At 46.7% G+C, this 25,226-nt stretch overlaps 26 protein-coding genes across 26 annotated transcripts; 14 read left to right on the top strand and 12 right to left on the bottom strand.

Moving 5' to 3' along the window:
- Positions 1-69: 69 nt before the first annotated feature.
- OGAPHI_002834 (uncharacterized protein) lies at positions 70-2,205 on the top strand (the record flags this gene model as incomplete). Its single annotated transcript, XM_046203747.1, has 1 exon — positions 70-2,205. The coding sequence occupies one exon, from the start codon at positions 70-72 to the stop codon at positions 2,203-2,205; it is 2,136 nt and encodes a 711-aa protein (XP_046061997.1).
- Positions 2,200-3,192, bottom strand: OGAPHI_002833 (uncharacterized protein; the record flags this gene model as incomplete). The annotated part of the gene is made up of 1 exon (XM_046203746.1): positions 2,200-3,192. The coding sequence occupies one exon, from the start codon at positions 3,190-3,192 to the stop codon at positions 2,200-2,202; it is 993 nt and encodes a 330-aa protein (XP_046061996.1).
- Positions 2,819-3,286, top strand: OGAPHI_002832 (uncharacterized protein; the record flags this gene model as incomplete). The annotated part of the gene is made up of 2 exons (XM_046203745.1): positions 2,819-2,907; positions 3,043-3,286. 2 exons carry the CDS (start codon positions 2,819-2,821, stop codon positions 3,284-3,286), a joined length of 333 nt encoding a protein of 110 aa, XP_046061995.1.
- A 98-nt stretch (positions 3,287-3,384) lies between these two features.
- OGAPHI_002831 (uncharacterized protein) lies at positions 3,385-3,630 on the top strand (the record flags this gene model as incomplete). The annotated part of the gene is made up of 1 exon (XM_046203744.1): positions 3,385-3,630. One exon carries the CDS (start codon positions 3,385-3,387, stop codon positions 3,628-3,630), a length of 246 nt encoding a protein of 81 aa, XP_046061994.1.
- Positions 3,631-3,827: 197 nt separating this feature from the next.
- Positions 3,828-4,259, bottom strand: OGAPHI_002830 (uncharacterized protein; the record flags this gene model as incomplete). Its single annotated transcript, XM_046203743.1, has 1 exon — positions 3,828-4,259. The coding sequence occupies one exon, from the start codon at positions 4,257-4,259 to the stop codon at positions 3,828-3,830; it is 432 nt and encodes a 143-aa protein (XP_046061993.1).
- Positions 4,260-4,793: 534 nt separating this feature from the next.
- OGAPHI_002828 (uncharacterized protein) lies at positions 4,794-6,284 on the top strand (the record flags this gene model as incomplete). The annotated part of the gene is made up of 1 exon (XM_046203741.1): positions 4,794-6,284. The coding sequence occupies one exon, from the start codon at positions 4,794-4,796 to the stop codon at positions 6,282-6,284; it is 1,491 nt and encodes a 496-aa protein (XP_046061991.1).
- Positions 5,177-6,139, bottom strand: OGAPHI_002829 (uncharacterized protein; the record flags this gene model as incomplete). The annotated part of the gene is made up of 2 exons (XM_046203742.1): positions 5,177-5,625; positions 5,974-6,139. 2 exons carry the CDS (start codon positions 6,137-6,139, stop codon positions 5,177-5,179), a joined length of 615 nt encoding a protein of 204 aa, XP_046061992.1.
- A 257-nt stretch (positions 6,285-6,541) lies between the features above and the next one.
- Positions 6,542-7,966, top strand: OGAPHI_002826 (uncharacterized protein; the record flags this gene model as incomplete). Its single annotated transcript, XM_046203738.1, has 1 exon — positions 6,542-7,966. One exon carries the CDS (start codon positions 6,542-6,544, stop codon positions 7,964-7,966), a length of 1,425 nt encoding a protein of 474 aa, XP_046061989.1.
- Positions 7,031-7,714, bottom strand: OGAPHI_002827 (uncharacterized protein; the record flags this gene model as incomplete). The annotated part of the gene is made up of 1 exon (XM_046203739.1): positions 7,031-7,714. The coding sequence occupies one exon, from the start codon at positions 7,712-7,714 to the stop codon at positions 7,031-7,033; it is 684 nt and encodes a 227-aa protein (XP_046061990.1).
- Positions 7,967-8,100: 134 nt separating the features above from the next.
- Positions 8,101-9,099, top strand: OGAPHI_002824 (uncharacterized protein; the record flags this gene model as incomplete). Its single annotated transcript, XM_046203736.1, has 1 exon — positions 8,101-9,099. One exon carries the CDS (start codon positions 8,101-8,103, stop codon positions 9,097-9,099), a length of 999 nt encoding a protein of 332 aa, XP_046061987.1.
- Positions 8,358-8,993, bottom strand: OGAPHI_002825 (uncharacterized protein; the record flags this gene model as incomplete). Its single annotated transcript, XM_046203737.1, has 1 exon — positions 8,358-8,993. The coding sequence occupies one exon, from the start codon at positions 8,991-8,993 to the stop codon at positions 8,358-8,360; it is 636 nt and encodes a 211-aa protein (XP_046061988.1).
- A 126-nt stretch (positions 9,100-9,225) lies between the features above and the next one.
- OGAPHI_002823 (uncharacterized protein) lies at positions 9,226-9,426 on the top strand (the record flags this gene model as incomplete). Its single annotated transcript, XM_046203735.1, has 1 exon — positions 9,226-9,426. One exon carries the CDS (start codon positions 9,226-9,228, stop codon positions 9,424-9,426), a length of 201 nt encoding a protein of 66 aa, XP_046061986.1.
- Positions 9,427-9,507: 81 nt separating this feature from the next.
- OGAPHI_002822 (uncharacterized protein) lies at positions 9,508-10,572 on the bottom strand (the record flags this gene model as incomplete). Its single annotated transcript, XM_046203734.1, has 1 exon — positions 9,508-10,572. One exon carries the CDS (start codon positions 10,570-10,572, stop codon positions 9,508-9,510), a length of 1,065 nt encoding a protein of 354 aa, XP_046061985.1.
- A 902-nt stretch (positions 10,573-11,474) lies between these two features.
- Positions 11,475-12,611, top strand: OGAPHI_002820 (uncharacterized protein; the record flags this gene model as incomplete). Its single annotated transcript, XM_046203732.1, has 1 exon — positions 11,475-12,611. The coding sequence occupies one exon, from the start codon at positions 11,475-11,477 to the stop codon at positions 12,609-12,611; it is 1,137 nt and encodes a 378-aa protein (XP_046061983.1).
- Positions 11,505-12,468, bottom strand: OGAPHI_002821 (uncharacterized protein; the record flags this gene model as incomplete). Its single annotated transcript, XM_046203733.1, has 2 exons — positions 11,505-12,340; positions 12,450-12,468. The coding sequence occupies 2 exons, from the start codon at positions 12,466-12,468 to the stop codon at positions 11,505-11,507; spliced, it is 855 nt and encodes a 284-aa protein (XP_046061984.1).
- Positions 12,612-12,835: 224 nt separating the features above from the next.
- Positions 12,836-15,367, bottom strand: OGAPHI_002818 (uncharacterized protein; the record flags this gene model as incomplete). Its single annotated transcript, XM_046203730.1, has 1 exon — positions 12,836-15,367. One exon carries the CDS (start codon positions 15,365-15,367, stop codon positions 12,836-12,838), a length of 2,532 nt encoding a protein of 843 aa, XP_046061981.1.
- OGAPHI_002819 (uncharacterized protein) lies at positions 13,599-14,641 on the top strand (the record flags this gene model as incomplete). The annotated part of the gene is made up of 2 exons (XM_046203731.1): positions 13,599-13,900; positions 13,960-14,641. The coding sequence occupies 2 exons, from the start codon at positions 13,599-13,601 to the stop codon at positions 14,639-14,641; spliced, it is 984 nt and encodes a 327-aa protein (XP_046061982.1).
- Positions 15,368-15,708: 341 nt separating the features above from the next.
- On the top strand, positions 15,709-16,641 carry OGAPHI_002817 (uncharacterized protein; the record flags this gene model as incomplete). Its single annotated transcript, XM_046203728.1, has 1 exon — positions 15,709-16,641. One exon carries the CDS (start codon positions 15,709-15,711, stop codon positions 16,639-16,641), a length of 933 nt encoding a protein of 310 aa, XP_046061980.1.
- OGAPHI_002816 (uncharacterized protein) lies at positions 16,610-17,359 on the bottom strand (the record flags this gene model as incomplete). Its single annotated transcript, XM_046203727.1, has 2 exons — positions 16,610-17,293; positions 17,357-17,359. 2 exons carry the CDS (start codon positions 17,357-17,359, stop codon positions 16,610-16,612), a joined length of 687 nt encoding a protein of 228 aa, XP_046061979.1.
- A 532-nt stretch (positions 17,360-17,891) lies between these two features.
- OGAPHI_002815 (uncharacterized protein) lies at positions 17,892-18,490 on the top strand (the record flags this gene model as incomplete). The annotated part of the gene is made up of 2 exons (XM_046203726.1): positions 17,892-17,905; positions 18,022-18,490. The coding sequence occupies 2 exons, from the start codon at positions 17,892-17,894 to the stop codon at positions 18,488-18,490; spliced, it is 483 nt and encodes a 160-aa protein (XP_046061978.1).
- Positions 18,491-18,563: 73 nt separating this feature from the next.
- On the bottom strand, positions 18,564-20,318 carry OGAPHI_002814 (uncharacterized protein; the record flags this gene model as incomplete). Its single annotated transcript, XM_046203725.1, has 1 exon — positions 18,564-20,318. One exon carries the CDS (start codon positions 20,316-20,318, stop codon positions 18,564-18,566), a length of 1,755 nt encoding a protein of 584 aa, XP_046061977.1.
- Positions 20,319-20,537: 219 nt separating this feature from the next.
- OGAPHI_002812 (uncharacterized protein) lies at positions 20,538-22,838 on the bottom strand (the record flags this gene model as incomplete). The annotated part of the gene is made up of 1 exon (XM_046203723.1): positions 20,538-22,838. One exon carries the CDS (start codon positions 22,836-22,838, stop codon positions 20,538-20,540), a length of 2,301 nt encoding a protein of 766 aa, XP_046061975.1.
- On the top strand, positions 20,924-21,561 carry OGAPHI_002813 (uncharacterized protein; the record flags this gene model as incomplete). The annotated part of the gene is made up of 2 exons (XM_046203724.1): positions 20,924-21,043; positions 21,124-21,561. The coding sequence occupies 2 exons, from the start codon at positions 20,924-20,926 to the stop codon at positions 21,559-21,561; spliced, it is 558 nt and encodes a 185-aa protein (XP_046061976.1).
- OGAPHI_002810 (uncharacterized protein) lies at positions 22,015-23,633 on the top strand (the record flags this gene model as incomplete). Its single annotated transcript, XM_046203721.1, has 4 exons — positions 22,015-22,103; positions 22,197-22,356; positions 22,476-22,652; positions 23,031-23,633. 4 exons carry the CDS (start codon positions 22,015-22,017, stop codon positions 23,631-23,633), a joined length of 1,029 nt encoding a protein of 342 aa, XP_046061973.1.
- Positions 22,977-23,630, bottom strand: OGAPHI_002811 (uncharacterized protein; the record flags this gene model as incomplete). Its single annotated transcript, XM_046203722.1, has 1 exon — positions 22,977-23,630. One exon carries the CDS (start codon positions 23,628-23,630, stop codon positions 22,977-22,979), a length of 654 nt encoding a protein of 217 aa, XP_046061974.1.
- A 450-nt stretch (positions 23,634-24,083) lies between the features above and the next one.
- Positions 24,084-25,220, top strand: OGAPHI_002809 (uncharacterized protein; the record flags this gene model as incomplete). Its single annotated transcript, XM_046203720.1, has 1 exon — positions 24,084-25,220. The coding sequence occupies one exon, from the start codon at positions 24,084-24,086 to the stop codon at positions 25,218-25,220; it is 1,137 nt and encodes a 378-aa protein (XP_046061972.1).
- Between the last annotated feature and the right edge of the window lie 6 nt (positions 25,221-25,226).

The raw sequence follows: 25,226 nt of genomic DNA, 5'->3' as shown, positions 1-25,226 counted from the left end.
ATTGAGATATGATTCATGTAATATGTTGTAGGATTCAATTGGTGAAAATAACTTGATTTTTTTTTCTTTATGACAACGACAAATGCCGATCTATCGGCGCGATTTCTCGACTGTTTGGCTGTTGAGCGGAAGGAGAGCTTTGAACAGACTGCAGAGCTTATCTCGCGCGCGTCGCCGAAAAGTCTGCGTGCCAATGGACTTGCTATACTCAATTTGAGTGTGAGTAATGTTCGCACAGGTATTGGGGGCAAACAGATCATTGAGCTTGTTCCGCACAGTGCTGTGGCCGGGAAGGAGGATAGCGGGTTCAAGGCTAGTGATTTCAAGACTGGTGATATTGTCAAACTCGACAGGTATGGTGCAAGCTCAAATGCAAAGAAACTTAAGGGTTCTTCCAAGAAACAAGACACAGCAGAGGCACAGGAACTAGCAGTGAACGTTGATGGTGTTGTTGTTTTTGTTGGCGATCAGCAGATCAACATTGCTGTGAACTACGACTCCACAACGGCCGAGGGGGCCCGGATCGAGGAACAAATCTACTCTTTCTACGACACAGATGTCAAAGTTTGGCTGGTGAAGGTTGATAATGAAATCACATACAACAGAATGGAGTCCACAATGAGGAAGCTGGCTGAGCTGGACGAAAACACAGCATCCACGTTGGTGAAGTTGGTGTTGGGCAAGACGTCATTCATTGCGCCGTCTATTCGCGATTCCAAGGGACAATTAAACTGGCACAATGTCAATTTAAACGATTCGCAAAAACACGCAATTGAATTCTCGCTCGCCAGCAATTTGAGCATCATCCACGGTCCGCCGGGAACGGGTAAAACCAGCACGATTGTGGAGCTTGTCAAGCAAATGATCGAGAAAAGACAGAGCGAATCAACGAAAAGAATCCTTATTTGTGGCCCATCTAACATATCTATCGACACCATCCTGGAAAGACTCTCAGGGTTTTACCCAAAAGGATCGTATTCCAAGCTGGTCAGAATAGGACATCCAGCAAGAATTTTGCCCCAGATTCTCCGTCATTCGCTTGATTTGATCGCAGAGGAGGAGTCCGGAGATATCTTGAAAGGAATACTAAGCGAGATCAACAAACTGACGAAAAAGACAAAGAAAACCAAAAGCTACAGAGAGCGACGCGAAATGTACCAAGAAATTAAGGAACTGAAGAAAGATCTTCGCAACAGGTCCAAAAAGGCGTACAGCGACGTTCTGATTGGGTCTGAGATCGTTCTTGCTACTCTCCACGGCTCGTCCGCTAGGGAGCTTGTTAATTGCATTAGAGACAACGGTGATCTTTTTGACACGTTGATCATTGACGAGGTTTCTCAGTCGTTGGAACCATCGTGCTGGATTCCTCTACTCTACCATCATTCATTGAACCAGCTCATTATTGCTGGTGATAACAAACAGCTGGCTCCGACGATCAAGACCCGCAAGAATGCTAAAGTGGTCAATACGCTGTCAAAGACGCTTTTTGACAGACTCATTCAAGTGCATCCAAACCATAAAGAGTTCACCTGTTTCTTGGAGATCCAATACCGGATGAACGAGAAAATCATGCGGTTCCCAAGCGACAGTTTGTACGAGGGAAAACTCAAAGCACATTCGTCGGTCAAGAACATCAAGCTGGCTGATTTTCCCTACGTTAAGGCACCGGAAGACGATGATATTGCTGAAGAGATTATTTGGTATGATACACAAGGAGGGGATTTTCCTGAGCTGGACTCCGCGGACGACGATTCCAGCGGACTACAATCATCAAAATACAACGAGGGAGAGTGTTTCTTGGTGCTGAAACACGTTCGTTCTCTGATTGAAGAACACAACGTGAAGGAAGAAGATATTGGTGTGATTTCTCCATACAGCGCACAGGTGACAAGCTTGCGCAAGCTATTGCGCGAAGACAGCGAGCGTCCTTTCCTAAACATAGAGATCAGCACAGTGGACGGATTCCAAGGCAGAGAAAAGGAGATCATTATCTTTTCGTTGGTGAGGTCGAACGAATCTCACGATGTTGGATTTTTGGCCGATTATAAGCGGCTGAACGTTTCGATCACCAGATGCAAACGCCAACTATGTGTGGTTGGCGACATGGAGACCATCAGCGAGAGTCAGGTCGCATATTTGAAGCAGTGGTGCGATTGGTGCGAACAGAATGCCGATATCAGGTACGCTGATATCAGTGAATTATAAGGTGGGTGTCCACAAGCAGAGTTCTGTGTCTGCGGAGGCCATCACGCAGTACTGTGGATTGAACAGGAGCATTCGCGGGAGTGTTTTTGTTTGGTTTTCGATTTTTTTCACCGGGTTCAACACCGTTGGGAGGTCTTGCGACGCTAATAGTTTCATGTCCCAGACCAAAACCGAGCCGTCGCCGTTTCCACCGTAGATGAACCGACAATCTGGCGAGACCGTCAAGTTTCCTGTGTCTGGATACTTTCTGTCGATGAACGGCAATTGTCTGAGTAGTCGTGCAACCAGTTTCAAGTTGAATGCGTCGAGTATGTAATGTTCTGTTGAATTGGTGGTTAATAATATATGCTCGTTATTATTCATGAACATGACTTTAACGACGGAGTTTGGCCGCACGTACGAGCAAACGGTCGACTCGAACGGGGTGTCGGTGAGGTTTCCAATGGCATGCAGCGAGAGCGTGTTTGTGGATGTGTTGTAGATTGCGGCTGTAGAGTTTGTCGGATCAAGAGCCACGTGATTTGGAGCCTGTTCGGTCGCCAATGACGATTGGCAATTGGCAGTTCGAGTATCCCACAATTTGACGGTGTTATCAAGAGACGAGCTTAGAAACATGTGGTTGAGGTCGCCCATTTCCACGTCTGTGACCATTGCCGTATGGCCTTTGAAATACCTGATAAACGAGTTATCGTGTAAAGAGAGGTATCTGAGAGTATCGTTTTCCTTTGTTGAGGCGTAGACACATGTTTTTTCCTTACGTGCAAGCCGGGCAAGATGACAGCCGTACTTCTTCGAGTAGATTGGTTTCATATGTTTTCCCTTGGTCACGTCGTAAAGATGTATGCTTTCGTCGACGCCGGCGGAAACTAGGAACTGGCCCGAGGCGTCGAAGTCGAGAGACGTGATCGGCGTATCGGGAACATGGTTGCTGAAGATCTTGGACGGTCTCAGTGACAAAAGCAGGTTCCCAGACAACGGAGTCGCCATGGTACGAAATATTAGGAAAAGACAACTTTTTGGTGCACAGCCGCAATATATAGGAGGTTTTTTATTTTGGAATTTGAAGACTAAATTAAATTAAACAATACAAAATGGGAGTAAGTGATACAAATTGTTGAAATCGGCTAACAACAGCTTGGAAAATACGCACATTACGCTTTTGATTTGGTGCTGATATCGATGGTTCTTGCGGGAATCAAGAAGTCCACCGGACTAACTGTGAGCGTTGAAGATATCGCGAGGGAGCACAGCTCCAGATCGTTGTTGTCGCAGTATCTAGCGATCGGGGAGTCGTGTTTCAATTATGCGGTCTCGTGGTCGAGACAGTCGCGCTTGTTTAGACCAAAAGATATTCAAAACTTTGACGATCTGAAAGACGCTGTCAGACACGGGGTTAACAATATGATTGATGAGAGCAAAAGATAGGTATATAATACGAGACAATGGGAACTTATTGCGCCAAACCCGTCTTTCTGTAGAGAAATAAGACAGTGTTGTTTCTCAGTAGACTGACGGGCCGATCAAACGGTCCTTTAATGGGGTTTGTAGCGATCACTGGCTGCAAACCATAAGGCAAGGGACTACATTTGGAAAATAGCATAAGATTTTATATGTACACAACCCTATTTCTCCTCTTCTTCCTCTTCCGGAACAAGAGCGTCTGCCGAGTCCAGCACCTCGCTGAGCTCTCCCGATTGGCTCATGGCCATCACAATGTCGCATCCTCCCACAAACTCGTTGTTCACGTAAAGCTGCGGGATGGTTGGCCATTCGCTGAACTCCTTGATACCCTCTCTGAGCTCAGGGTCTTCCAAGACGTTGTAGGCGGCGAATTTGTCTGGATCCACGCCCATCTGGCCCAGCATCTGAATGGTGGCTCTGGAAAAGCCACAGGCTGGAGCTTCTGGAGTGCCTTTCATAAACAGCACCACCGGGGCCGAACCAACGGCCTCTTCGATAGCCGCTCTTGTTTCTGTGGTCATGAATCTCAGACTCAGCCTCGTAGCTTGTAGCTGGGGCACACGCAAAGATAACCTCAGACTCCGGGCAAACATTTTGAACTCGACTTGAATTATTATGGAGGCAAGTTTTTATTTGTCATAGACGGCGATCGCCGGGTCGATTTCGAGATCGGAGACCTAAAACCAGTACACCATCAAGGTACAAGATCTACATTAACCAAGTGAAACGACAAAGTAGCTGGCTCACGATTTCCATACTGGATACAAACCAGCGCTCTTACCCGCAGAACGGGCTTTTCTCAGCTAATTAACGCAGTTTCATCGGGCACCCTCCCACCTTAATTAATTTTCTAAGCTTAAAGCAAGCCATTTTTATTTTTTCGATAAAGCAACATATAAAACTTGGAAAACCAGATAAAACGATTATTCACTCAGGGGCTATTTCAGTTGAAGACAAATTAATTTGAAGCCATCAATCGAATCTTTCGAGTCTGCTCATCCATTTGGTTAACTCAAACTCTATTTGTTATTCGTATTTGTTCATTTCTTAAGTTGAATTGTTATAATTGAGACCCCGTTTAACAAGGTGATATTTTCAAATACTCCGGATTTTCCGGCCTATCAACCATGAACGGAACCTCCAAGCGTAACAACTCGTACGAGTTCACGCCAGACTTTTCTAATTACACCCCGATGTCCTTTAATTCCGCAGAATTCCACAGTTCGACAGACCCTTTACTTCTACAGCAGCAATCTGCCAGTCCTGTCGCCCCGTTTTACAACCACACAAACGATAACATCCAATACCTTCACGACCGGTCATTCATACCTCTTTCTGTGCAGACCAGTGCCACTGATTATTCGATCTTGGAAGATATAGATCGAATTCCTGTTGACGACCCCATTCAAACGGCATCAGAGAGCATTGGCGGCCAGACAACCCCTGACCTCGCTAACACCCCAGACAACTCCGTATCTTCTGCTGGAAATTTCATCAAGTTGGATCCGAGTTATTTGGAGGATTTCGTCACCAGTGAACCTTCCTTTGAGGAGTCTGCCCATATTGATGAATATTTGAACCAATATATCAAATTGGAACTGGTTGACTCGCCCAACGATTCAAATTTTACTGGACTGGGTATCAAGCGTGCGCCAAAGTTTGTCCAGCAACCATCGACTCCAAAACGGGCCTCTTCGCTAATCTTCAAAGAGGAAGAGATCCCATCAGCAACCAGGAAGACCGTAAAACCCAGACCAAAGGCCATCAAGGTTCCTCCAAAACCAGCCCACAAGCTGAAAAAGACACTGTCGACGACACAGATGGCCACAGCAGCCGCTGCTGCTGCCATATCTTCTCGGAACGTTCCCGAAAGAAAGTACAACTCGCCGTCTTTCTCGTCGGCAGCTGCCATTGCTACGACAACAAAGGCCAGAAACCCAAGAAACGGATCTGGATCTCCTGTCAGCACGAGAAAATCTCTCCCATCGACGCCCAAAAAGCAAACAAGCTCCGCTGTTCATTCCAAAGACAAATCCGCCAAGCAGTTTTCATTCGTTTTCGAAGCTGCTCCCAAAATGCCGACCAACAACTCGTCTGCGTGCTCACTCTCTTCAAGCTCGACGATATCTTCTAATTACTCGATCAATTCCTCGATTCCGAGCTCGACGTCGCCGACTGCAAGCGCGCAGCAGACCCCGTTGTCTTCGAAACCAACATTCATTATCTACTCGCAACAACAGAAGTTTGTCAGTGAGCCTCCTCCGACCTTCTCTCAAACACATTCGCGTCGCAACAGTATCGCTACACCTACGTCGTCGGTCATGACCCCATTAACTAGTCCTCTGTCTGCGTCGGTGTCAAAATTCGGTGTCAGACCAACCACTTCGTCATCTTCCATCTCGTCTGTTTCATTGACAAGCTCGAAATACAAGAAATCGGCCAAACCATCACAACAGAAACAATTACAGGACATGGCGGGGGACCTGAAACACAACTCCGAGTTCCAGAAATCCATCACCAAGTTCCCAAAAAATAACGTTGCACCTTTTGAGCCAAAGATTTACAAAGACATGAAACAAGGCCTGATGGAATTTCAGCTTAATGTTCCTCCAAAATAATATAGCCGGTTTATATGATTGACAATACTATCCAATGTCGTAATCATTTGCTCTTCCCCAGATACGCTCGAAATGCCAAATTTTCTCTCGCTTAGAACAACCCCAAGAAAGTCGTGCAAAGGTTAATTCTCTATAGTATGTTGCTAAAATAAACCTGTGTGCAAGTAAATGTTAGTGAATTATAATATATTTCCACAGTCCGCTTGTATCAACCACCAAGAGAATACACTATAGTGTTTTAATTGCATAATATTGTCATGAGTTTGGAGGATATGGCGGATTTCAAACTGGAGACAGAACCGTTTGGGGTTAGCGAAGTACCGTCCCCTCCCACTAAGGATGTCAGTGTGCCTAAATCATCCGGTACGGACTTTGTCAAGAAGCTTTTTCAAATGTTGGAGGAGAATTCTTACAGTGACATTGTGAGATGGTCCGATACTGGTGACTCGTTCATTATTGCCGATACAAACGAATTTACCAAACAGGTTCTACCAAAGCATTTTAAACACAGTAACTTCGCTTCTTTTGTTCGCCAGTTGAATAAATACGATTTCCACAAGGTCAAGATAAGTAACGAGCTCAAGCAGAGATACAGCATTGAGAATGTGTGGGAGTTTAAACATCCCGAGTTCCAAAGAAACAACAGAGACGCTCTCGAGAACATCAAAAGAAAAGTGACCACCAAAAAAGACGGAGATGTGTCAAACGCTTCTTCAAACACAGTTTCAATTTCGCAGTTTCGGAATTTACAGGACAATTTCGGGTTTCTTGAGAAGCAGAACCAGTCGCTTACCGAGACCGTGCAGAAGCTGCACGATGACCTCAACATATTGAACACAAAGTACAACACCATGGTTTCGAGTTTCCTCACCTCCAAGTCTATAAACGAGTCGTATTCCAGGTCGATCAGTATCATTGCCAAGTCGTTGAGTCAAATAGGAGTTGACCTGCCTCCTTTGAACCTCCCCTTTGCCGACCAACAATCTCAGACACAGAACCCTCATGCCAACGGACCTGTTCAAACGTCCGTTGAGCCAGCCCAGGATTCTCATCAGTTCATCTCCCCTCCAGAAGCATCCAAAGTGCCACAACCGCAGCAACAACAGCCACAACAAGACAACAGAATTGTCCGAAGGCCACCGGGATCCGGTATGCATGTTCTTCTGGTGGAGGACGACGATGTTTGTATCCAACTGTGCAGCAAGTTCCTCATGAAGTACGGATGCACAGTGGAGGTTGTCACTGACGGACTGGCTGCGATCAACGTGCTCGAAAAAGTGAAGTTCGACCTCGTTTTGATGGACATTGTCATGCCCAACCTCGATGGAGCATCTGCCACCTCTGTGATCAGATCCTTTGATATGGACACTCCAATTATCGCCATGACAGGAAACTATCAGCACCAGGACCTGGTGACGTACCTGAACCATGGAATGACAGACATTCTTGCCAAACCGTTCACCAAACATGATCTCTACATGATTTTAGAGAAACACCAGATTGATAAAAAGTTAATTTATCCGGTCAGTGATCCATTCAATCCGATGAACAAGACCGGCAATTCTCAGGAAACGCCCGGCCAGCAACAAGTGGTTGGATCCATGTCGCTGGAAAACGACTCCCTTCAGCAGAAACTCGACTCTGAGTTCCAAAACTCGCTTAAGAGACAAAAGCTAGCATAGCCAAATGCTTGTATATCCGCTTATATAATCATTTAAATCATTTTTTTTTTCTTAGTTGGGATTTATCCGCTGAAAAATATCGAGGTACAAACGTCTAAATTGGTTTAGAAAAATTATATATCCTTGAGAATTCGATGTTTGCCGTGAGAAAGCTTGTTTCGTCGCCGGTTGGGTTTGCATTGGGCAGATCCAAAGCCACTTTGGCGTTTGTCGAGACCTCTGGCTCGAAAATCACTCCTTCGTCGCTTTCGGCTTTAAGGGCTGCCCAGCAGCTTGGTAACCCAATCACAGCTCTGCTTGTTGGTACCGAGGCCAAGGGTGCCGTGGACGAGGTCAAGAAGGTGTCTTCTATCGACAAGATCGTCACGTCCTCGTCGGAAAAATACGACCATTACTTGCCGGAGCAAGTGTCTCCATTAGTGGCTAGTTTGTTGAAAGACTCCGAGTACACCAACTTTGTTGTTGCTGCGTCTGCCGTTGGAAAGAACTTTCTGCCTCGAGTGGGTGCTCTGCTTGATTTGCAGCCTGTTTCCGACATCATCAAAGTGGTCAGCACAGACACTTTTGTGAGACCAACGTATGCCGGTAACGCTCTTGCTACAGTCAAGTCCAAGGACAGCCAAGTGCTTGTTTCTGTGAGAAGCTCTGCTTTCGCTCCAGTTGAGCTGGGAAGCGCAAGCGACGTTGCTGTCGAGGACGTTTCGTTTGTCGAGGGTGGAAACGGAGCCGAGTTTGTGTCTGAGGAGATCGTCAAGAGCGAGAGACCAGACCTGGGATCGGCCAAGGTTGTTGTTTCCGGTGGCCGTGGGTTGAAGAATAAAGAAGAGTTCGACAAGATCATCAACCCATTGGCCGAAAAATTGAACGCAGCCATCGGAGCTTCCAGAGCTGCAGTTGACGCTGGCTTCTGCGACAACTCGCTGCAGGTTGGACAGACCGGTAAGGTTGTTGCACCAGATTTGTACATTGCTGTTGGTATTTCGGGAGCCATCCAGCACCTTGCTGGAATGAAGGATGCCAAGACCATTGTGGCCATCAACAAGGACGAAGAGGCCCCTATCTTCTCGGTTGCAGACGTGGGTCTTGTTGGAGACGTGTTTGAGATCGTGCCGGAGCTCACCAGCAAGCTCTAAAAAATTAAGACACCGTCGCCGCACCGCCGTGATAAAGTAGAGGATATATATTGGAAGCGCCTGCAACAAGTGAGCGTTACATTACACTTTGCTGAATTACTTGACTTCAACACTTATCACTATATTATGACGTACGACAGATCTAAAGAGATGGAACAACAAGCTTGGGTTGCTGAGAGACTCAACAGAACACCAGCGTTGTCTGCGTTGAACGGCCTGCTTTCTTCGTTTCCTGTGGTGAAGATCTTCACCTCTAACGCTGTTCCTCTTCTCATTTGGAGAGAGCACAACCAGGCTGCCAGACTGGACAAGAAACTCAACCACTAGATATAGATTATCGGTTGGTTACCGGGATGCGCTTCGCACAGACCATGGTTCTTTAAATAAACTGAATGAAATCGTTCTAGACTAATGGTTACCGCCCATCGTGTCGAATATCGAGAATGGGATATCGCATGGCGTGGGTGTTCTGTAGTTTCGCAGCGGCTCTTTGGTGCTTTGTTCGTACTCAAAAAGCGGGCTTGCGTCTCTTATTGACCCGCTGGAAAGCGCGCTGCTACCAGTGAAGTTGAATCTCGAAAACACCATTGGTTTTTCCACCACCACGGACTCCTGCGAGTTGCGGTTGATTCGCAGCGACCGTTGCCGCGTGGCCGGCGTATACCCGGAATGAGACGAGAGCGAGGTGTTGGAAGAGCGGATCGGGTGCGTCGACATCGATGACGAGCTCACAGAGATGGCGGATTGTAATTTGTGCGAGGTTAATGGCGAAACCAGCGCCAAAGTAGCGTCGCTGGCCAGCGACAGGGTGTCTGAGCGCTGGGACTCGGGGATCCCGAAAGAAGTGTCTGTTTGTGTGAATTTTTCGATCGCACGTTGGATATAATTGTCTGGTTTGGATCTCTTTTGGATTCCATAGTCGTGGAAGCGTCGTTTACGACCGAGAGGCTGCGTCGGTAAAGAGCAGGGTTTGGTACGCATGAGACCTAAAACCCGTTTGTTTTTGCGCGGGGGCTCGGGCATAGGCTGCGTCTGGGCCTTGTGGGGCCGTTTTTCGTGCGCACGGATGTTCAGGTCGTTGGCGTTGAGGTTCTGCATCTGTTTGGAAACGTCTCTTTCGTACACCTTCAAAACGCCGTCGATCATGACCCAGATGGACTCAAACTTGACCAGATCATCAACACTATAACGCGGATACGAGTTGAGGAAGTCTGAGTAAACCTCGATGCGGTCTTCGTCGTAAACTATGAGTTTCTTGTTAAGCTTGAACAGTCGCATAGTACCGTCGTGCCAGACTTTGTGTTTCTTTGTTGTTTCATTAGTGTAAAGAATCTGGTACTCCGAGTATTCGGAGTGTTCCAGATGGCTGTAAGAGGGCGGGACTTGAGTTTTCATGGAGACTAAAGCGGGATCATAACTGGAGACTGGTCGTAAATATGATTTAATTTTCTTCGCCACGGACGCGAAAAACATGTGTGGCTGGTGCGACTCCTGGATGTTTCAGAATGAGCGTGTTGAACAGGATGCCTTGCACAGACGCAAGAGTAGCGAGAGGCGGTCCACACGAAGCCCAGGAGACCAGTGGAGTGCATATGAGGTTGATCTGGGGGAAATTTGGGTTTGGCCGGACTCGAGCTTGTTCGAAACGGTGGATATTGGTCAGATCAGCCAAATCAGCCAAACCAGCTGCCAAGCACCCCTGAACTGCCCGAGAACGCCGTTTTTATGACAGAGCTTCCCTGGGCTTAGTAGGAAAGCCGTTTCAAAGCTGGCCAGGTCCTAGAAATAAGAAACCGCTTGGTCAAGGTAAATCTGTCCCTCCATATATTGTGCGTTGAACATTACCAGATCAGGAAGAGTATTATGTCATAAATCCAGACGGCCAGCACAGCCTGCGGAAAACGGCCAAGCATTGTAACCAACACGGACAACAATCTAGAATCGCGATCGATTTTTTGCGTGAAAGGAGTAGGGAGGCTTTCAAAATGTATACAGCCCAGATGCAATCTGGGAGGAACCAGATTTTTCGCAGCAAAGCGTGCAAAATTTGCAGGAGTTTTTTTAACTAGCGTGTTTTATGCAAACTGTTTGCATTGATCTAGACGCACGAAAAACAAACACAGAAAGGAAAATCATTCATCTGCTGCACAAACCATCTCGAATCACTATGAAAAAGTTGCAGGAGTCTACAGGAGAAATGCGGCTTACCCCTGCTACCAAAAAATGAGTTGTACGTGTTTCGGAATCTAAGGCGTAGCCAAATTGCCTCAAGTATAAATACTAAGTGTTGTCTAGTTACCACCTTTCTTTATCATCTCTCAGGGGTAATTCATCAACACTCTCATTGCATTCCTTCTACGTCTAGTTCGTTCCTTATGTTGGCTGGATCCATCCTTTATTCCTTACTAGCAGTCTCTGCTGTGGCTTCCCCTATCCACCAGCACCATCAACACGCTAAGAGAGACGCGGCCGTCACTGTGGTGGTCACCGAGTTCCTCGACCAGAACGGAAACCTCATTTCCTCTACCCAGACTGCTTCTGCTTCGTCTGCCTCGGACTCTGGCTCTGTTTCGTTCAGTGCTACCACTTTGAGCACTTCCACCACTGGCTCCGGCTTTTCTAACAGCTATTCTGCCAGCTCGGCAAGCTCCAGCTCCCCAGCCTACTCTTCCTCCGGCTCCTCCTCTGCCTCCGCTCCAAGCTCCTCTGCCTCGTCTGGATCTGTCGAGTACTACGCAGAGCAAGGAAAAGGTATCACCTACTCTCCTTACACCGACTCCGGCTCGTGCAAGTCCGCCGACGAGGTCTCCAGCGACATTGCCAAGCTCACGTCCTACGACATCATCAGAGTCTACGCTCCTGACTGCTCCTGTGTCACCAACATCCTCAACAGCAAGGGTTCTGGCCAAAAGATTTTTGCTGGTATCTACAACTATGACAGTCTTTCCGACGATATCGACACTCTTGCAGAGCAAGTGACCGGCAGCAGTGAAGGCTGGGACGCCATCTATGCCGTGTCGATCGGAAACGAATGGGTCCAATCCGGAGAACACTCTGCCTCGGACGTTGCTAGTGCTGTTTCCACCGGTAGAAAACTGCTTTCTTCTAAAGGCTGGTCCGGAAAAGTGGTTACTGTTGATACCGTGGGAGCATACCAGGGCAGCAGCGACCTTTGTGACGCTTCTGACTTCATTGCTGCCAACGCTCACCCATACTGGGCCGGATCCGTTAAGCCAGAAGACTCTGGAACCTGGTTAGAAAACCAGATCTCTATTCTTAAAGACGCCTGTGGAAGCGACAAGTCTGTTTTGATTACCGAAACCGGCTGGCCTACTAAAGGTGACACCTACGGACAGTACGCTGTTCCATCCACCGAGAACCAGCTGACTGCTGTCAAGGCTATTGTCGAAAGCGTGGCCGACCAGGTGATCATGTTCACCACCTATGACGACTACTGGAAAGACGCTGGATCTTACGGCGTTGAACAGTACTGGGGAATCTATGCCAACTAGTCATTCGTTCTTTGTACACTTCTTCCCTTCTGCATTCGCTTTATAGAACCGACCACCGTGAATTCAAATTTACTTGCATTTTTTGAAATTCAGCCGTTCCCAAGAAATGGCGTGAAGGATAAATAGAAAAATACCTGTGCGGCGCGGACATCTAGCTATCGCGTCGCGCGGATCTCCTTCATATTGTACATTTTATTGAAACAGGCACGCACTCTATATAATTTCTAGGCAGTAGTGCCGTTGCTATTGGATGCAGCCAATTTCCAGGCCAGATACTTTGCGCTGTGGCCCAGACGCACGGGCTGGATTGCCTCGCCCACACGTTTCTTCTTAATAAACGGAAGATCCTGGTCTTGGTCGCCAAAGTCTTCTTCAGAAATGATTCTTGTAGGAATGTACTGCGGTGGACCCCGGTACCACACCATCGGCGTCAGCTCGTCTTCCGGATAGTCCTCGGGCTTGCTCATCGAGTCGATCGACCCATTCAAGTAGTTGTTCTGTGCAAGATTCTTGGTAAATCTCTGGAAATTAGTACTGTCAATGCGTTCAAACCGCTCGCGAACAGCTTTCGGCATCTTGAACTCCTGCGTGGTTGGCAAAATAAACGACTGGCAGTAAGAAGGTGGGTTGAACGGAGAGTACTGGTATGCCAGATTGTTGTACGACGTTTGCACAACCTTCTTGCCACCATAAACGGTACCGTACGACGGAACAGACGGCTGGCTCTGGTAGTTGTTGTACTGGGTGCCGTTGTTCTGGTACGGCGACTGAAAGTTAAACGGCTGCATGTTCGACATCGAGGACGGATATCCAGACGAGTTAGGAGGCATAGGCATATTCTGGGGCGGAGGACTTTGGTCAGAGTGAAGCATCGGCAGTCTAATATTAGGAGACGGTGGAACGTACGTTTTGTACTCGTTGCTCTTCAACGAACCGTCGTAGTAGTTCGGATCGTCATGAGGCTCGCTGTCTGGAGTTGGCTCAAAAATGTGGATACCTCCAACCAACGGCGGAGCATTCAAATTCAAAATCGTTGGTGGTGGTGGCTTTTCGGACGGCACAGCGTTCGGTGGAAGCATATACTTGATTGGCGAAGGGAACTTTTTCAACACTCTTGGCCGGTCGATAGGCGTCACCGGGTCTTCAATGTGTCTGACCTCGTCAGGCAAACAAGCTCTCCATGTTCTAATTTTGGCAAAAGACAATTCTCTGTCGCTGTATCTGAACTCACAGATAAACAGCGGACCTTCGTACTTGACAGCCGGATCACCTTTGAGCCATCTTGTGAAGTACGCAACATAACATGGACCCACAATATCCTCAACAGGATGGTCTCTGTACTGACCAGTCTTGAACACCTCGTTTTCCAAGAACAACCGGTCGTAACTGTGAGACGTCCATTCTGGCATGTAGTACCAGCAAACGTTCACGTAGCTCTTTCCGTGCTCCTGCCACATTCTGAAAACTTGTCCAACAATTGGTCTGTTTGGATCGTTTGGATTCTTCAACATGACCCAGTTACCGACTTTATAAGTTCTTCCTTCGTACACCAAAAACGGAACAGGGACTTTCGAAGTCACAACGTCTCCGTAATCGCTGTCTGGCTTTTGCATTTCAATATGGTACAGTCTGGTGATGTTCGACTCAAGAAGATGCACGTTGTTGAGCATGGCCGAGTTCGCTGTGTAATACGCCTTGGAGTTGGCAATCAGCTTGAAAACATCGGCCATATACGCATCCACTGTTTGGTAATGTCTCTGTTTGATCAATCCCTTGATGTCCAGCATGGAAATTGGCTCTTTGACAATCCGGTAGTATTCCGGGTGGTCCTGCTGGTTTGGCAGCTTGTCAAAAACAGTGATGATGGTCTTACCGTTAACCTTGATCTTCTTGAGTCCTCTCATGATACTTTTAATACGTTGCTCGTGTGGCTGGTCCACAATCGGAGGTCTTCCTCGTTTGACCCAGTTTTCCAACAGCTGCTCATTCGACTTGGCAACGTTCCGGGTTGGTGGATAATAGTAGTTTGACTGAGGAGCCCGTTCTGTCTTGGAGACATAGTTGGATGGATTATAATTAGGCAGTCCAGCTTGGCTGTATCCTCCCGAATAGGAGTTGACTGGAGTCTGCTGACGTGTAAGAGCGTTGGAATTCACGCTTGGTTCTTGATAATCGTCATCCTGGTAATCGTCATCCTGGTTTCTTGTTTCGTCCACGTCTTCCTCTTCGTAGTCGTCGTCGTCGTATTCCCCTCTGGATTTAGACTGGCGTGTGGCTGGCGGAGGAGTTGGCGAGGCCATTGGCATTGCAAAGTTGTCTTCCTCTCCTGGCAGAGCTCCGAGGTTGGGATAATACACGTCTGAATGTGCTGGAATCGACGTATCCTTTTTAATAGTTGGGATGATGGTTTGTTGGATATAGTTATCAAGAACCGTGGCACATTCGTAGTAAACAGACGTTTTCTCGTTATAGAACCGGGCGTTCCACGATATTTGCACAATGTCGTTAATAAATTGCTGTGGATGGGAATATTTGTTTCCTTTGATGGTGGATCTAATTTTCGAGTAGGACATTGGTTTACGGATCACTTTATAATAATCTGTGTTGGCACGTAAGGGAAGAACTTGGAACATCTCGGAGAACTCGTTTCCCTCAGAATCCTGCAATGCAAGGATCTCGTCCATGAACTCTGTGAATTTGGATGCCATCGAGCGTTTTTCCTGCTCGGAAACATGCCTTCTATCGTTGGGAGCCATTTTGACTTAAAATCTCTGAAATAACCACGTTTCCACAGAAAGTTGGAGGGCAATCGTGATCTTCAAAGGGAAAAAGGTACAATTATTAGCAAAAACACGTATTTTTGCACCGTGCAACTTTTTTCCTCTATGAAAATAGTTCAGATTTGATTTCTCGTTATGGGATGAAAAAACAAGTTTGGTTTGATTCCCAGTTTGTTTTTTTTTCTTTGAGAAAAAAAGGCTGGGAAAATTCTCATTGCGTGCACAATCTTATTTTGACAGACAGATTTTCATTTTTATCGATATTGGCAAGCATTACTGATTGACAAGACTGATATGAAATTTGAACAGTTTCATTAATGCAGCATACACAGAATAACGATGGAGACAGTCACGACATTGAACACTCAGCCAATCGCCGCTCCTCAACGTCCGCAATGTACAATTTGGAAACTTTCCACAGCTTCTTGAAGTCTCCTAATTGTAAAACTATCCTTGCATTGGTCGGAGCAGGACTGTCTGCTTCTTCCGGACTATCGACGTTCCGCGGATCTGGCGGACTGTGGAAGAAATACAACGCCATCGACTTGGCCACTCCCGATGCTTTCCTGGACGATCCTGGCCTGGTTTGGCAGTTCTACGCCTACAGACGGCATAGAGCATTGATCGCCAGCCCAAACCCGGGCCATTACGCATTATCTGCTCTGAGTACCTCAACAGAGATTAATTTTCTTACAATTACACAGAACGTTGACGGATTGTCCCAACGAAGCAATCATGAACCCAGCAAGTTGTTAGAATTTCATGGATCGCTTTTCGGCCTGAGATGTACCAACTTCAGTTGCTCGTATCAGGAAAAAAACAACTATGACGACCCGTTGTGTGATGCATTGGAAGTGGACAAGTTCCAAGATTTGGATCAGTTGCCGTACGTCGAAGAGAAAGACCTTCCGCATTGTCCAGCCTGTCAAGAAGGACTTTTGAGACCCGCAGTGGTGTGGTTCGGAGAGTCTTTACCGCTTCAGATGATCGACAAGGCTGACGAGTTCATTGTGCGAAACACCGTGGACCTGATCCTGGTGATTGGAACCTCCAGAGTGGTCTGGCCTGCTGCTTCGTATGTGGATATAGTGAGGAACCAAGGTGGAAAAGTGGCCATCTTCAACACAGAAAGCGACGAATATGACGATGATTGCTGGGAGTTTATTGGAGACAGCGCAGAAACGTTACCGCAGGCCTTGGAGCCCTTGATTGGCAAGATCAGCCCAGATATCTCCAAATCAGGTACATGACATAGAACGTGAGAGCAGCTCCAACGTAAAAAATCCATTTATCTTCAAATGCCTTTTTCTCGATCTGTCTGATGGTAGCGTTGGAAACTCCAAGAGTTTGAAGACTTGATGACATCTTGTCCTTCATCTTCAAGACAACCTCGTTCTGTTCAACAAGATCGTCGAACGCTAATCTGCCCATTTCTAGGATATCGTCCAGCTGTTGGTTGGACTTTTCCAAAATAGACTGTTCTTTCTGCAACCCTTCTTGCATCGAGAGTCCCGAGTACTGTTCCTGTCGACTTTGGCCGACTCTATTTGTCACCGACGACACTCCCGTTTCTTCGTACGGGTTGTCGGAGATGGCCGTGGACCGGTTCGTGAACAGCTGGTTTCTATTAACTTCAGCAAGACCTTCTTCTCGCTGTTTCTTCAACGATTGGGCCTTTAGTTTGTACTCTAGCAACTCGTTTTTCAGACTCGAAAGTCTGTTTTCGTTCTTGATCTTCTGTGTTTCGTTCAAACTCAACGTTTGCTTGACAATGTAGTCCTCATAGTCTTGAAGGGTTCTAGACAGGTTGGTTGTAGTTGTTGTGATCTGTCCAATCAACGACAGTTGAGCGCCAACCGGGTCCTTTTCGAACTGATCCAGGTCTTTTCGCAACTGCTGTGTCTGTTTGATGGCGGTGTTGTACAAAAGAGACTAATTGTTAGCACTGGGAAGAAGAAGACTTACCATGAGTGTTGTTATGATTTTTTTCGCGACAAAAAAATCTGTCGTGCTGGATGAAACTGCTACCGGTGCAACCTGACATCGTCGGACGGGGCAACACCGCCAATCGTAGAAACAAAGGCTGACAATCAGCGTGAGACACCGTCTGCAGTGTAGTTTTGCCCGTACAGATGTCGAGTCTACAAGTCTCACCAATTCCGAGCTCCTTTTGAACACCTCCACCCCGTCAACGTCAGCTGTCCCCTCGCCATAGACCACCCAGTCAGCCTGACACCATCTCCTTCCAGCCTTGCCCCTCCATAGACCGTCCCATACCCCCAACCACACACCTCCTTTCCGTGCAGCTCCTCGTGATAATGGTTATGTGCCCATGCACGACCCGAAGCAGCACCCAATAATCAGAAAAAATATGAGACTTGGAAATATAGGTGTCAATTGAATATCTGTTGTCAAAGAACATTTATTTAGCTCCAATTTAGCTTCTGTCTACGCATAAACGAGCTAGCATCATCTAATAGATCATTTTCCAAACTCAAAAATGTCTGACCTTTGGTAAGTACACAAATTCGCAATCAGTCTCGCTTAGCAGCACAAACAAGTGCAATTTCCACCAATTGACTTGAATCGCTAGCAAACAAGACTGCAAACCCAGTTCTAACATTTACCAGTCCTGTTTACGCCCCATTCTTTGGCTCCATTGGTTGCGCTGCCGCTATTATCTTCACCTGTTTCGGTGCCTCCTACGGTACTGCTAAATCCGGTGTTGGTATCTGTGCCACCTGTGTTTTGAGACCAGATCTCTTGATTAAGAACACCGTTCCAGTCATTATGGCCGGTATCATTGCCATTTACGGTTTGGTGGTGTCGGTCTTGATCTCATCCTCTCTTAAACAGCAACAGGCTCTCTACACAGGTTTCATCCAGCTCGGTGCCGGTTTGTCTGTTGGTCTTTCCGGTTTGGCTGCTGGTTTTGCTATCGGTATTGTTGGTGATGCTGGTGTGAGAGGTAACGCTCAACAACCTAGATTGTTCGTTGGTATGATTTTGATCCTTATTTTTGCCGAAGTGTTGGGTCTTTACGGTTTGATTGTTGCTCTTTTGCTCAACTCCAGAGCTACCCAGGACGTTACCTGTTAAGCTCTCCATCCTGTCATTTCAACAATTCCATTCTTATTTAAGGAATAAATAAATCTAGGTGCTGCAAGGCAATCTATAAATTGTGGTCTTTATCTAGCCAGAATGCAAGGTCGTCGGGGATCTCGTTCCATCGGATCTCCAAACGTATCTTTTTGTCCGGATCACAGACCAGACAGTCTGCCCTGATCTCCCCTGTTGTTCTATCAATCAAGTTCTCGTTTGTAATCACTTGACAATCGCAGTCGTCGTCCATATCGTCAACCCCTTCGTTTTCAGCCTTGACAAGCTCAAACAACGGTTTGTACTTTTCGGGCAAGTTTTCCGGGAAATAATCGTCGATCACCTTGGCTCGCCAAAGTGTCGTCCAGTGCAGCCGCGCGGTACGTGGAAGACTTCTTCGACGGCCAAAATTCGGGTAGTAGATCCGTCTCCATTTGGCGTTCTTATTTTCCACGAAATATCCAACAGGAAGAACCTCCACAAGCCACCAGAATAAACATCTTTTCGCTGTGTCGGTTCCTCTCCCGTCAAAGCGGGACACTGTGTGTGATGGGAGCTCGGTGATGTTCTTGGAAGGGTTGGCAAACAGGTCGTCGTTGGACAGAGCACTCATTTCTTCAGAAATGGAAGTGATTTGTGCACTGCTGGCGAGAGCAGCAGATGTTGTGGTATAAAGCAATGGTGTAGACGCTTTCAAACATTTCAGGTTGTGGTTAACAGGTTTCCGACGTCTTAGGTGCAGACAATCATGGTGGCACGATAACAAGCTATCCAAGCTGGAAAACTTGGTAGCAAACTCGTGGACAGAGTTACGTTTGAACAGGACTCCCAACTCGATCGCCGACGCCAGTATCCATCTGAACGGTAGATTAGCAACCGAATGACCGTCCAGATCGTTGATCCATCCGCCACCAACATCGCTGTGGTCGCCGGGAAACCAGAGCTCCACCAGATCGTTAGGACTGGCTACCAAACGGGACGCATAGGCATTAGTTCTGTTGACATAGTCTGCCTCAACAGGCAGCAAATGCGACGATTCTGTAAGTTCGTCGGTACCGAAGTCGTCATCTAGTTGATGGTCATCTTCGTCAACACAATTGAGGGTAAATAATGAAGGTAGGTATGAATGGGGAATAAACAGGTTCTGTTTAAACTTTGCACGCCGTTCGTCAATACTGACCGCATGTCTTACATGTTCGACATGGTGAGTGACTGACGCGTACGGAAACAGTCTGTCCCTTATGATTCCACAGGAGTTGACAGAATCCCACAGCCCCATGAACTTGATGTCCACTTTCTCCCGACAAAACGTCTTTTTGAACACATTTGCGCTTGAATTTGTCCACTCATGACCAATTGGCTGGCCATGTTCCTCCCATTTGCGGTAGATTTCCCATGCAGTGCCCACCATCACCTCCAAGCCTTGGTTCAGTAATCCGATCCGTTCAATCATGCCGGCAAGAATTCGTGATATAAACGAGCCCCTACTGAACCCAAACAGATAGATCTTGTCTCCTTCAACGTAGTAGCGCATCAGATACGTGTATGCCTTGATGACATGGTAATCAACACTGAATGCGATCCAGTCGTCAATATCCGACTTGATATTCTCAAACAAGGAGGAAAACCAACCCCCATCTCTAAACTCCTCAAACCCACTTCTGATATCGTTCCCAATGCCGGCTATCTGGTTAATCAACAAATAAAACCCCCTAAATAAACTTACGCTGGTAATAGCACATCTGTTTTCTGGACCCCTTTTCCAACATTTTGTACAGCTTGAGGATATTGGTCTCGACCGTTGTGTTGAAGTTGTTCTCGGTTCCATCAAAACATAGGATAAGGTTCTTGGACTGAGAAGTCGTTGAAGGTTCGACATCGCATCCGTTCATCGACATTTTAGTAGATGCAAGTGAAACAAAATCTCGCAGGGAACAGGGTCTTATATTTTGAAACTAAATCCCGGCGGTTACACTAAAAACTCCCACTAATGCCTAATGCCCCCTTTTTTTCAGGGGGGAAAAATTTCTTTCGTCTATTAAATGATTTATTCATCCAAATCTAAAACAACAATTGGTTGCCGCTTACGATGGACTAATGCGAACGCTTTATCATGAATCCAGTTTGCAAATTTCCAAACAAGAGCAAATAATTTTTCGTCAGAGTCGGTCACAAAGATGTCTTCGTGTTTGTGTTGATGAAGGTGTAATTCAAACATGATCAGATCCTTACGGCAGATGATCCCGGAAAGCTTGCCGAAATCCTCAACAACCACCAGTTTGGGCCCAAGTTTCATGAAAATGTTGAGCAACGTGTTGAAGGAACTGTTGATGTTGATCCGGTAGTACTGGTGATCCACATAGGTCTCGAGCTTGAGCATGTCCGACTCGTCGTCAGCCCTGGTTTGCGAAACAAAACACACCGGAGTGTCCAATGGGATCACCATGTTGCGTTTGTGTTTGTGGTGGTTCAGTCCAAGCAACAGATCCGTCCGTTTCACAAGTCCTAGAACAGTGGTCCCGTCCTCAGCAACAATCGGATACGTTTGGAACGGTGTTTCTGCCAAAACTTGCTCCAGGTCTTTGTAAGTTGCTCCCGTGGCCGGCAAAGTGACCACCTGGTCGGCCATACAGTCAGTGATCTTGTGGTCCTCGAAATCGTGCTCTTCCTTTGGGTCCAAAAATGGTATTCCGTTGAACTTGATCATCTGGTCTGCAATTCCTCCGAACCCAATTCCCCATTTGTCGTTGATGATCTTGGTCACTCCAACCACAATCATGGTTGGAATAATGTACCGGTTCGCACCGGTCAGTTCAAACATAATCACAACCACCGTCAATGTCAAGTGTGTGATACCACTCAGCGCAGCAGCAGCTCCCAAAAAGGCATATGTTCCGGATATCGTACAAGTCCCCTCGTTTGCACCAGTACACGGGTTGAGTGTTTCCACCAGCAAACCAACAGCACGACCAAACGTGGCTCCTGCTGCCATGGACGGAACAAATATACCACACGGCACCTTGCAACCGTACGAGATCACAACAAGAAAGACTCTCAACAATGTTGCGTAGATGAGACTCACAAAGAACTTGAATCGCAAACCAACGTTTTTCTCGATTTTGCACAACGAATGGTCAAACTCGCCTCCACATTCGTGGAACAATATCTGCATTCCTTCACTCATTTCAAGTCTGCTAAACTCATTGAAATACCCAATCGCAGAGGTGAAAAGACACAGCAAGACAACTTCGCGAATGGCATGGTTCGATAGATACTTCTGTCTAAATGCAACGACCTTGATGTTCAGTTTAGCCACCACGATACCATAAACTCCGCCAAAGACTCCCAGAATCATAAAGAAGGGTATTTCGAAATATTTCCACGAAGACTCGTATTTGACCTCGAACATGACGATCTGACCCGTTCTGAAAGGGTTCATCGCCGAAAGAGTGCCCGTGGCCACCAATGCACAATAGTAGCTCTTCCAGAGCGTGGAGAGTTTGAAGTTTGAAGTGATTTCCTCGATGGAAAACAAAACTCCTCCGATCGGGGAAGCAAATGCAACAGCCACTCCGGCAGCCGATCCTGCGGTCAGAAATTGGGAGAGCGACGAGTAAGATCGTCCAAACCGCTTGAACAGTTTGGGTATCACGTTACCAACACAAGCAGCATAATGAACACTGGGTCCTTCTTTCCCCACACTGAGTCCCGAAGATATAACCAAGGGTAATGCGATAGATTTGATAATCAGAGTCCACCATCCAAGAAACCCGTCCATCACAAACCCCGAGACAATGCACTTGACCTCCGAGATTCCCGATCCAGCGGCCGAAGGTGCGTATGCGCGACAGAGGAGAGCTGCGATAGTACCGAATGTGACAGAGATGAAAATGAAGATCAAATATCGGAGAATTGCGTGATCTGACCATCGTTGCCAACTTTCACAGTCCTCTTCTTCTCCCCAACAGCAGAACTCCTGGTTCAGATAGAAGTTTGTTTTGCAATACCCTGTCTTGAAGTTTCCAAGCCATTCAGTAAGGATGTTGATAGCGGCCGCTATAAGCCCGATACAGACGCCCATGATGGTCAAAACTATCCAGCTCTGTATGGAAACCACGAATTTGGCGGTGAAAGTTTTCAATCTGTCTTGGAAAGAGCCATGGTATTGAACTTTTGAATGGATGGCATCATAATAGTTTTTATTTTCCAATAGAGACTCATGAAGCCAATCGACGGTATGGAACTCGGCGAACCGCTTGATCTGCTTTCTTGTTCGTTCTGAAGCGTCGAAAGAGTCTTTCCAGGACGTAACGGTGGACCCAGAAGACGGAGGTTGAGAAAGCTCCATAAACCTACGTGTGATTTTTTTAAAAAAAGAACAACTACCAAAGCAAATAAAGAGGATAATATTCTATTACTAGAATCCTGTTGGATGCTAATTTTCTGCGTTTGTTTGTAACTTTATACATTCGATGTGTCCCTGTAATCAACCAACAACCAAAGTAGATTCATCGGAGAATTCGTATTCAGGGATTTCGAGGTTCAATGGAGCCGGTCCCTTTCTAATTCTACCAGAAATGTCGTAGTGGGAACCGTGACATGGGCAGAACCATCCCCCAAAGTCTCCGGACTCACCAATAGGAACGCAACCCAAGTGGGTACAGATACCCAACATGATCAACCACTCTGGGTTCTTGACTCTGTCGGCATCCTTCTGAGGGTCTCTAAGAGAAGAGATATCCACCTCGTTGGCCTCGGCAATCTCGGATTGTGTTCTGTGTCTGATGAAAACTGGCTTACCTTGCCATTTCACAACAACGTTCTTTCCCTCAGGAATGGCACTCAACTTCACCTCCACCTTGGCCATGGCCAACACATCTGCGGAAGCAGTCATGGTGGTCAAGAAGGCCTCAACGGTAGACTTGGCGGCAGCAGCAGAAACCAATCCGTACGAGCCCACCATGAAGTAGGTGTAAACTCTCGATTTGTCATTGGTTTCTTTGGATTTGTTGAGGTAGTGGGTGAAATCCGGAGAATCGTAGGTGGACTTCAGAGCGGTTTGTGTGGAAGACAAAGCTCTAACCTGGGAGGCCAATCCCATGTTAGCCTTGAGGCCTCTAGTAAAAGATCTGGACAACATTGACGACTTATGTGCTTACAATTGAAAACTTTTCTAGATTGTTTTTCTTATAAATTTGTGCGGTGGAGCCTGCCGAGTAGGACGTGAGGAAAAAAAAATCCCCGGTAGATTTACCAGGGCAGCCGTGGATAATTACAATTAATTAGCTGTGATTGGTTGTTTGCGAAAATTGGCTGTTGTCCAACCAATTTCGCGAACATTTGTACTCTCATATTAGACATAGCCCCAAAATTGTCAGCGATCGCCCGGGTAGCGTAATGGTTAACGCGTTTGACTTCTAATCAAAAGATTGCGGGTTCGACTCCCGCCTTGGGTGCTTATTTTTTTTGGGCAATATTTTCTCTGCCCTTTTTTTTTATAACACTGTCTTTGTATCCCTTTTCTTTAACTTGCCGGGAGGATACTCTTTTTCTTTGCTTTAACGGAAATTAGCAACCAAGTCTTTGCTTTCTCATGAACCAGACGGACACACACGATTTGTCGGACATGTACTCAAACCTTCAGACGCTGGAGCAGGCTGTTTGTAACTGGCGGCAGCAACAGCAGAAGTACAAGGAAGTGAGTTGCAAGCTCTGGTTCCACAATCTGGAGCTTCCTAAAGACCGAAAAACCAGATTCGTTAGTCAGGATGAGGTTTCCGTCTTTGTGAACGGTCAGAAGATGGATGGAAGTCATACGGGAGATTTGATTGTTGATTTTAACACGGGCGATGACGAGGTGGAAACAACGGTTCTTACCTTCCTTGGAGAATGTGTTTTACCGTCAGGATGGCAGCTACAGCCGAATTTCACCGTCGGGTGCTACTTGATTGCAGCCAACAGTGTGCATTCCCAGATGTTTGTCTCTATGACAATAGAAGGATTGGTAGACTCCAGTGGAGTGGAAAGAACGAAGTCCGAGTTTCTGTACGAAACAGACACGGTTTTTCTGAACAAGAGCCTTTCGGAAGGATATTTGAAACTGGATATGGGAAGCACAACACAGATCAAGGTCAGACAGGACCCAGCACACAAACTATTCAACACACAATTATTCAAGATCCTTCCAAACATTCAAACCTCGTCTGATTTGTTTGAGTATTGTCCCGGGAACCTTTTGCTTCGAACGTCTCTGATTTCCGGGTTTGCCAACTTCCTGAACTTTGTCCTGAACATGGTCACCTTGGCGTACTTCAAAAGACTCACAACCATCACCAGCACGCTTTCCAACTTTTGCATGCTGGTTGCGTCTCTGTCGCTCACAACGCTCGTTGTTCTCCTGCACATCGACGCTACCGGAACATTTCAACAGCTTACAATGTCCTATAAATACTTCTTCTACTGGTGGTTTGTGGTGGCTGTCCACTTTCTTATTTCGGTTGCAATTGGTATCTACTTTTTCATCGCGGATGAAAAATACATTATGAGCAAAGTCGTCAGCGGCAGACGGATGTACGTGAACGACCGGCCAACGATGGAGTTTGTGATATTTTTCCAGCTGACCACGTCGTTAATGGTTTTACTGATGTTCACGTTTTCCGTGCTCAAGGCGAAAAGAAGACTCAACAATTTCCTGAACCTCACGATCAAGTGCCAAAACACAAGCCTATAGCACACT

The sequence above is a fragment of the Ogataea philodendri genome, assembly GCF_020536065.1.
Source record: "Ogataea philodendri strain CBS6075 chromosome Unknown scaffold7, whole genome shotgun sequence".
NCBI lineage: Eukaryota > Fungi > Ascomycota > Pichiomycetes > Pichiales > Pichiaceae > Ogataea > Ogataea philodendri.
The sequence above is the reverse complement of the archived record's forward strand: the minus strand, read 5'-3'. Positions and strand labels throughout refer to the sequence as shown.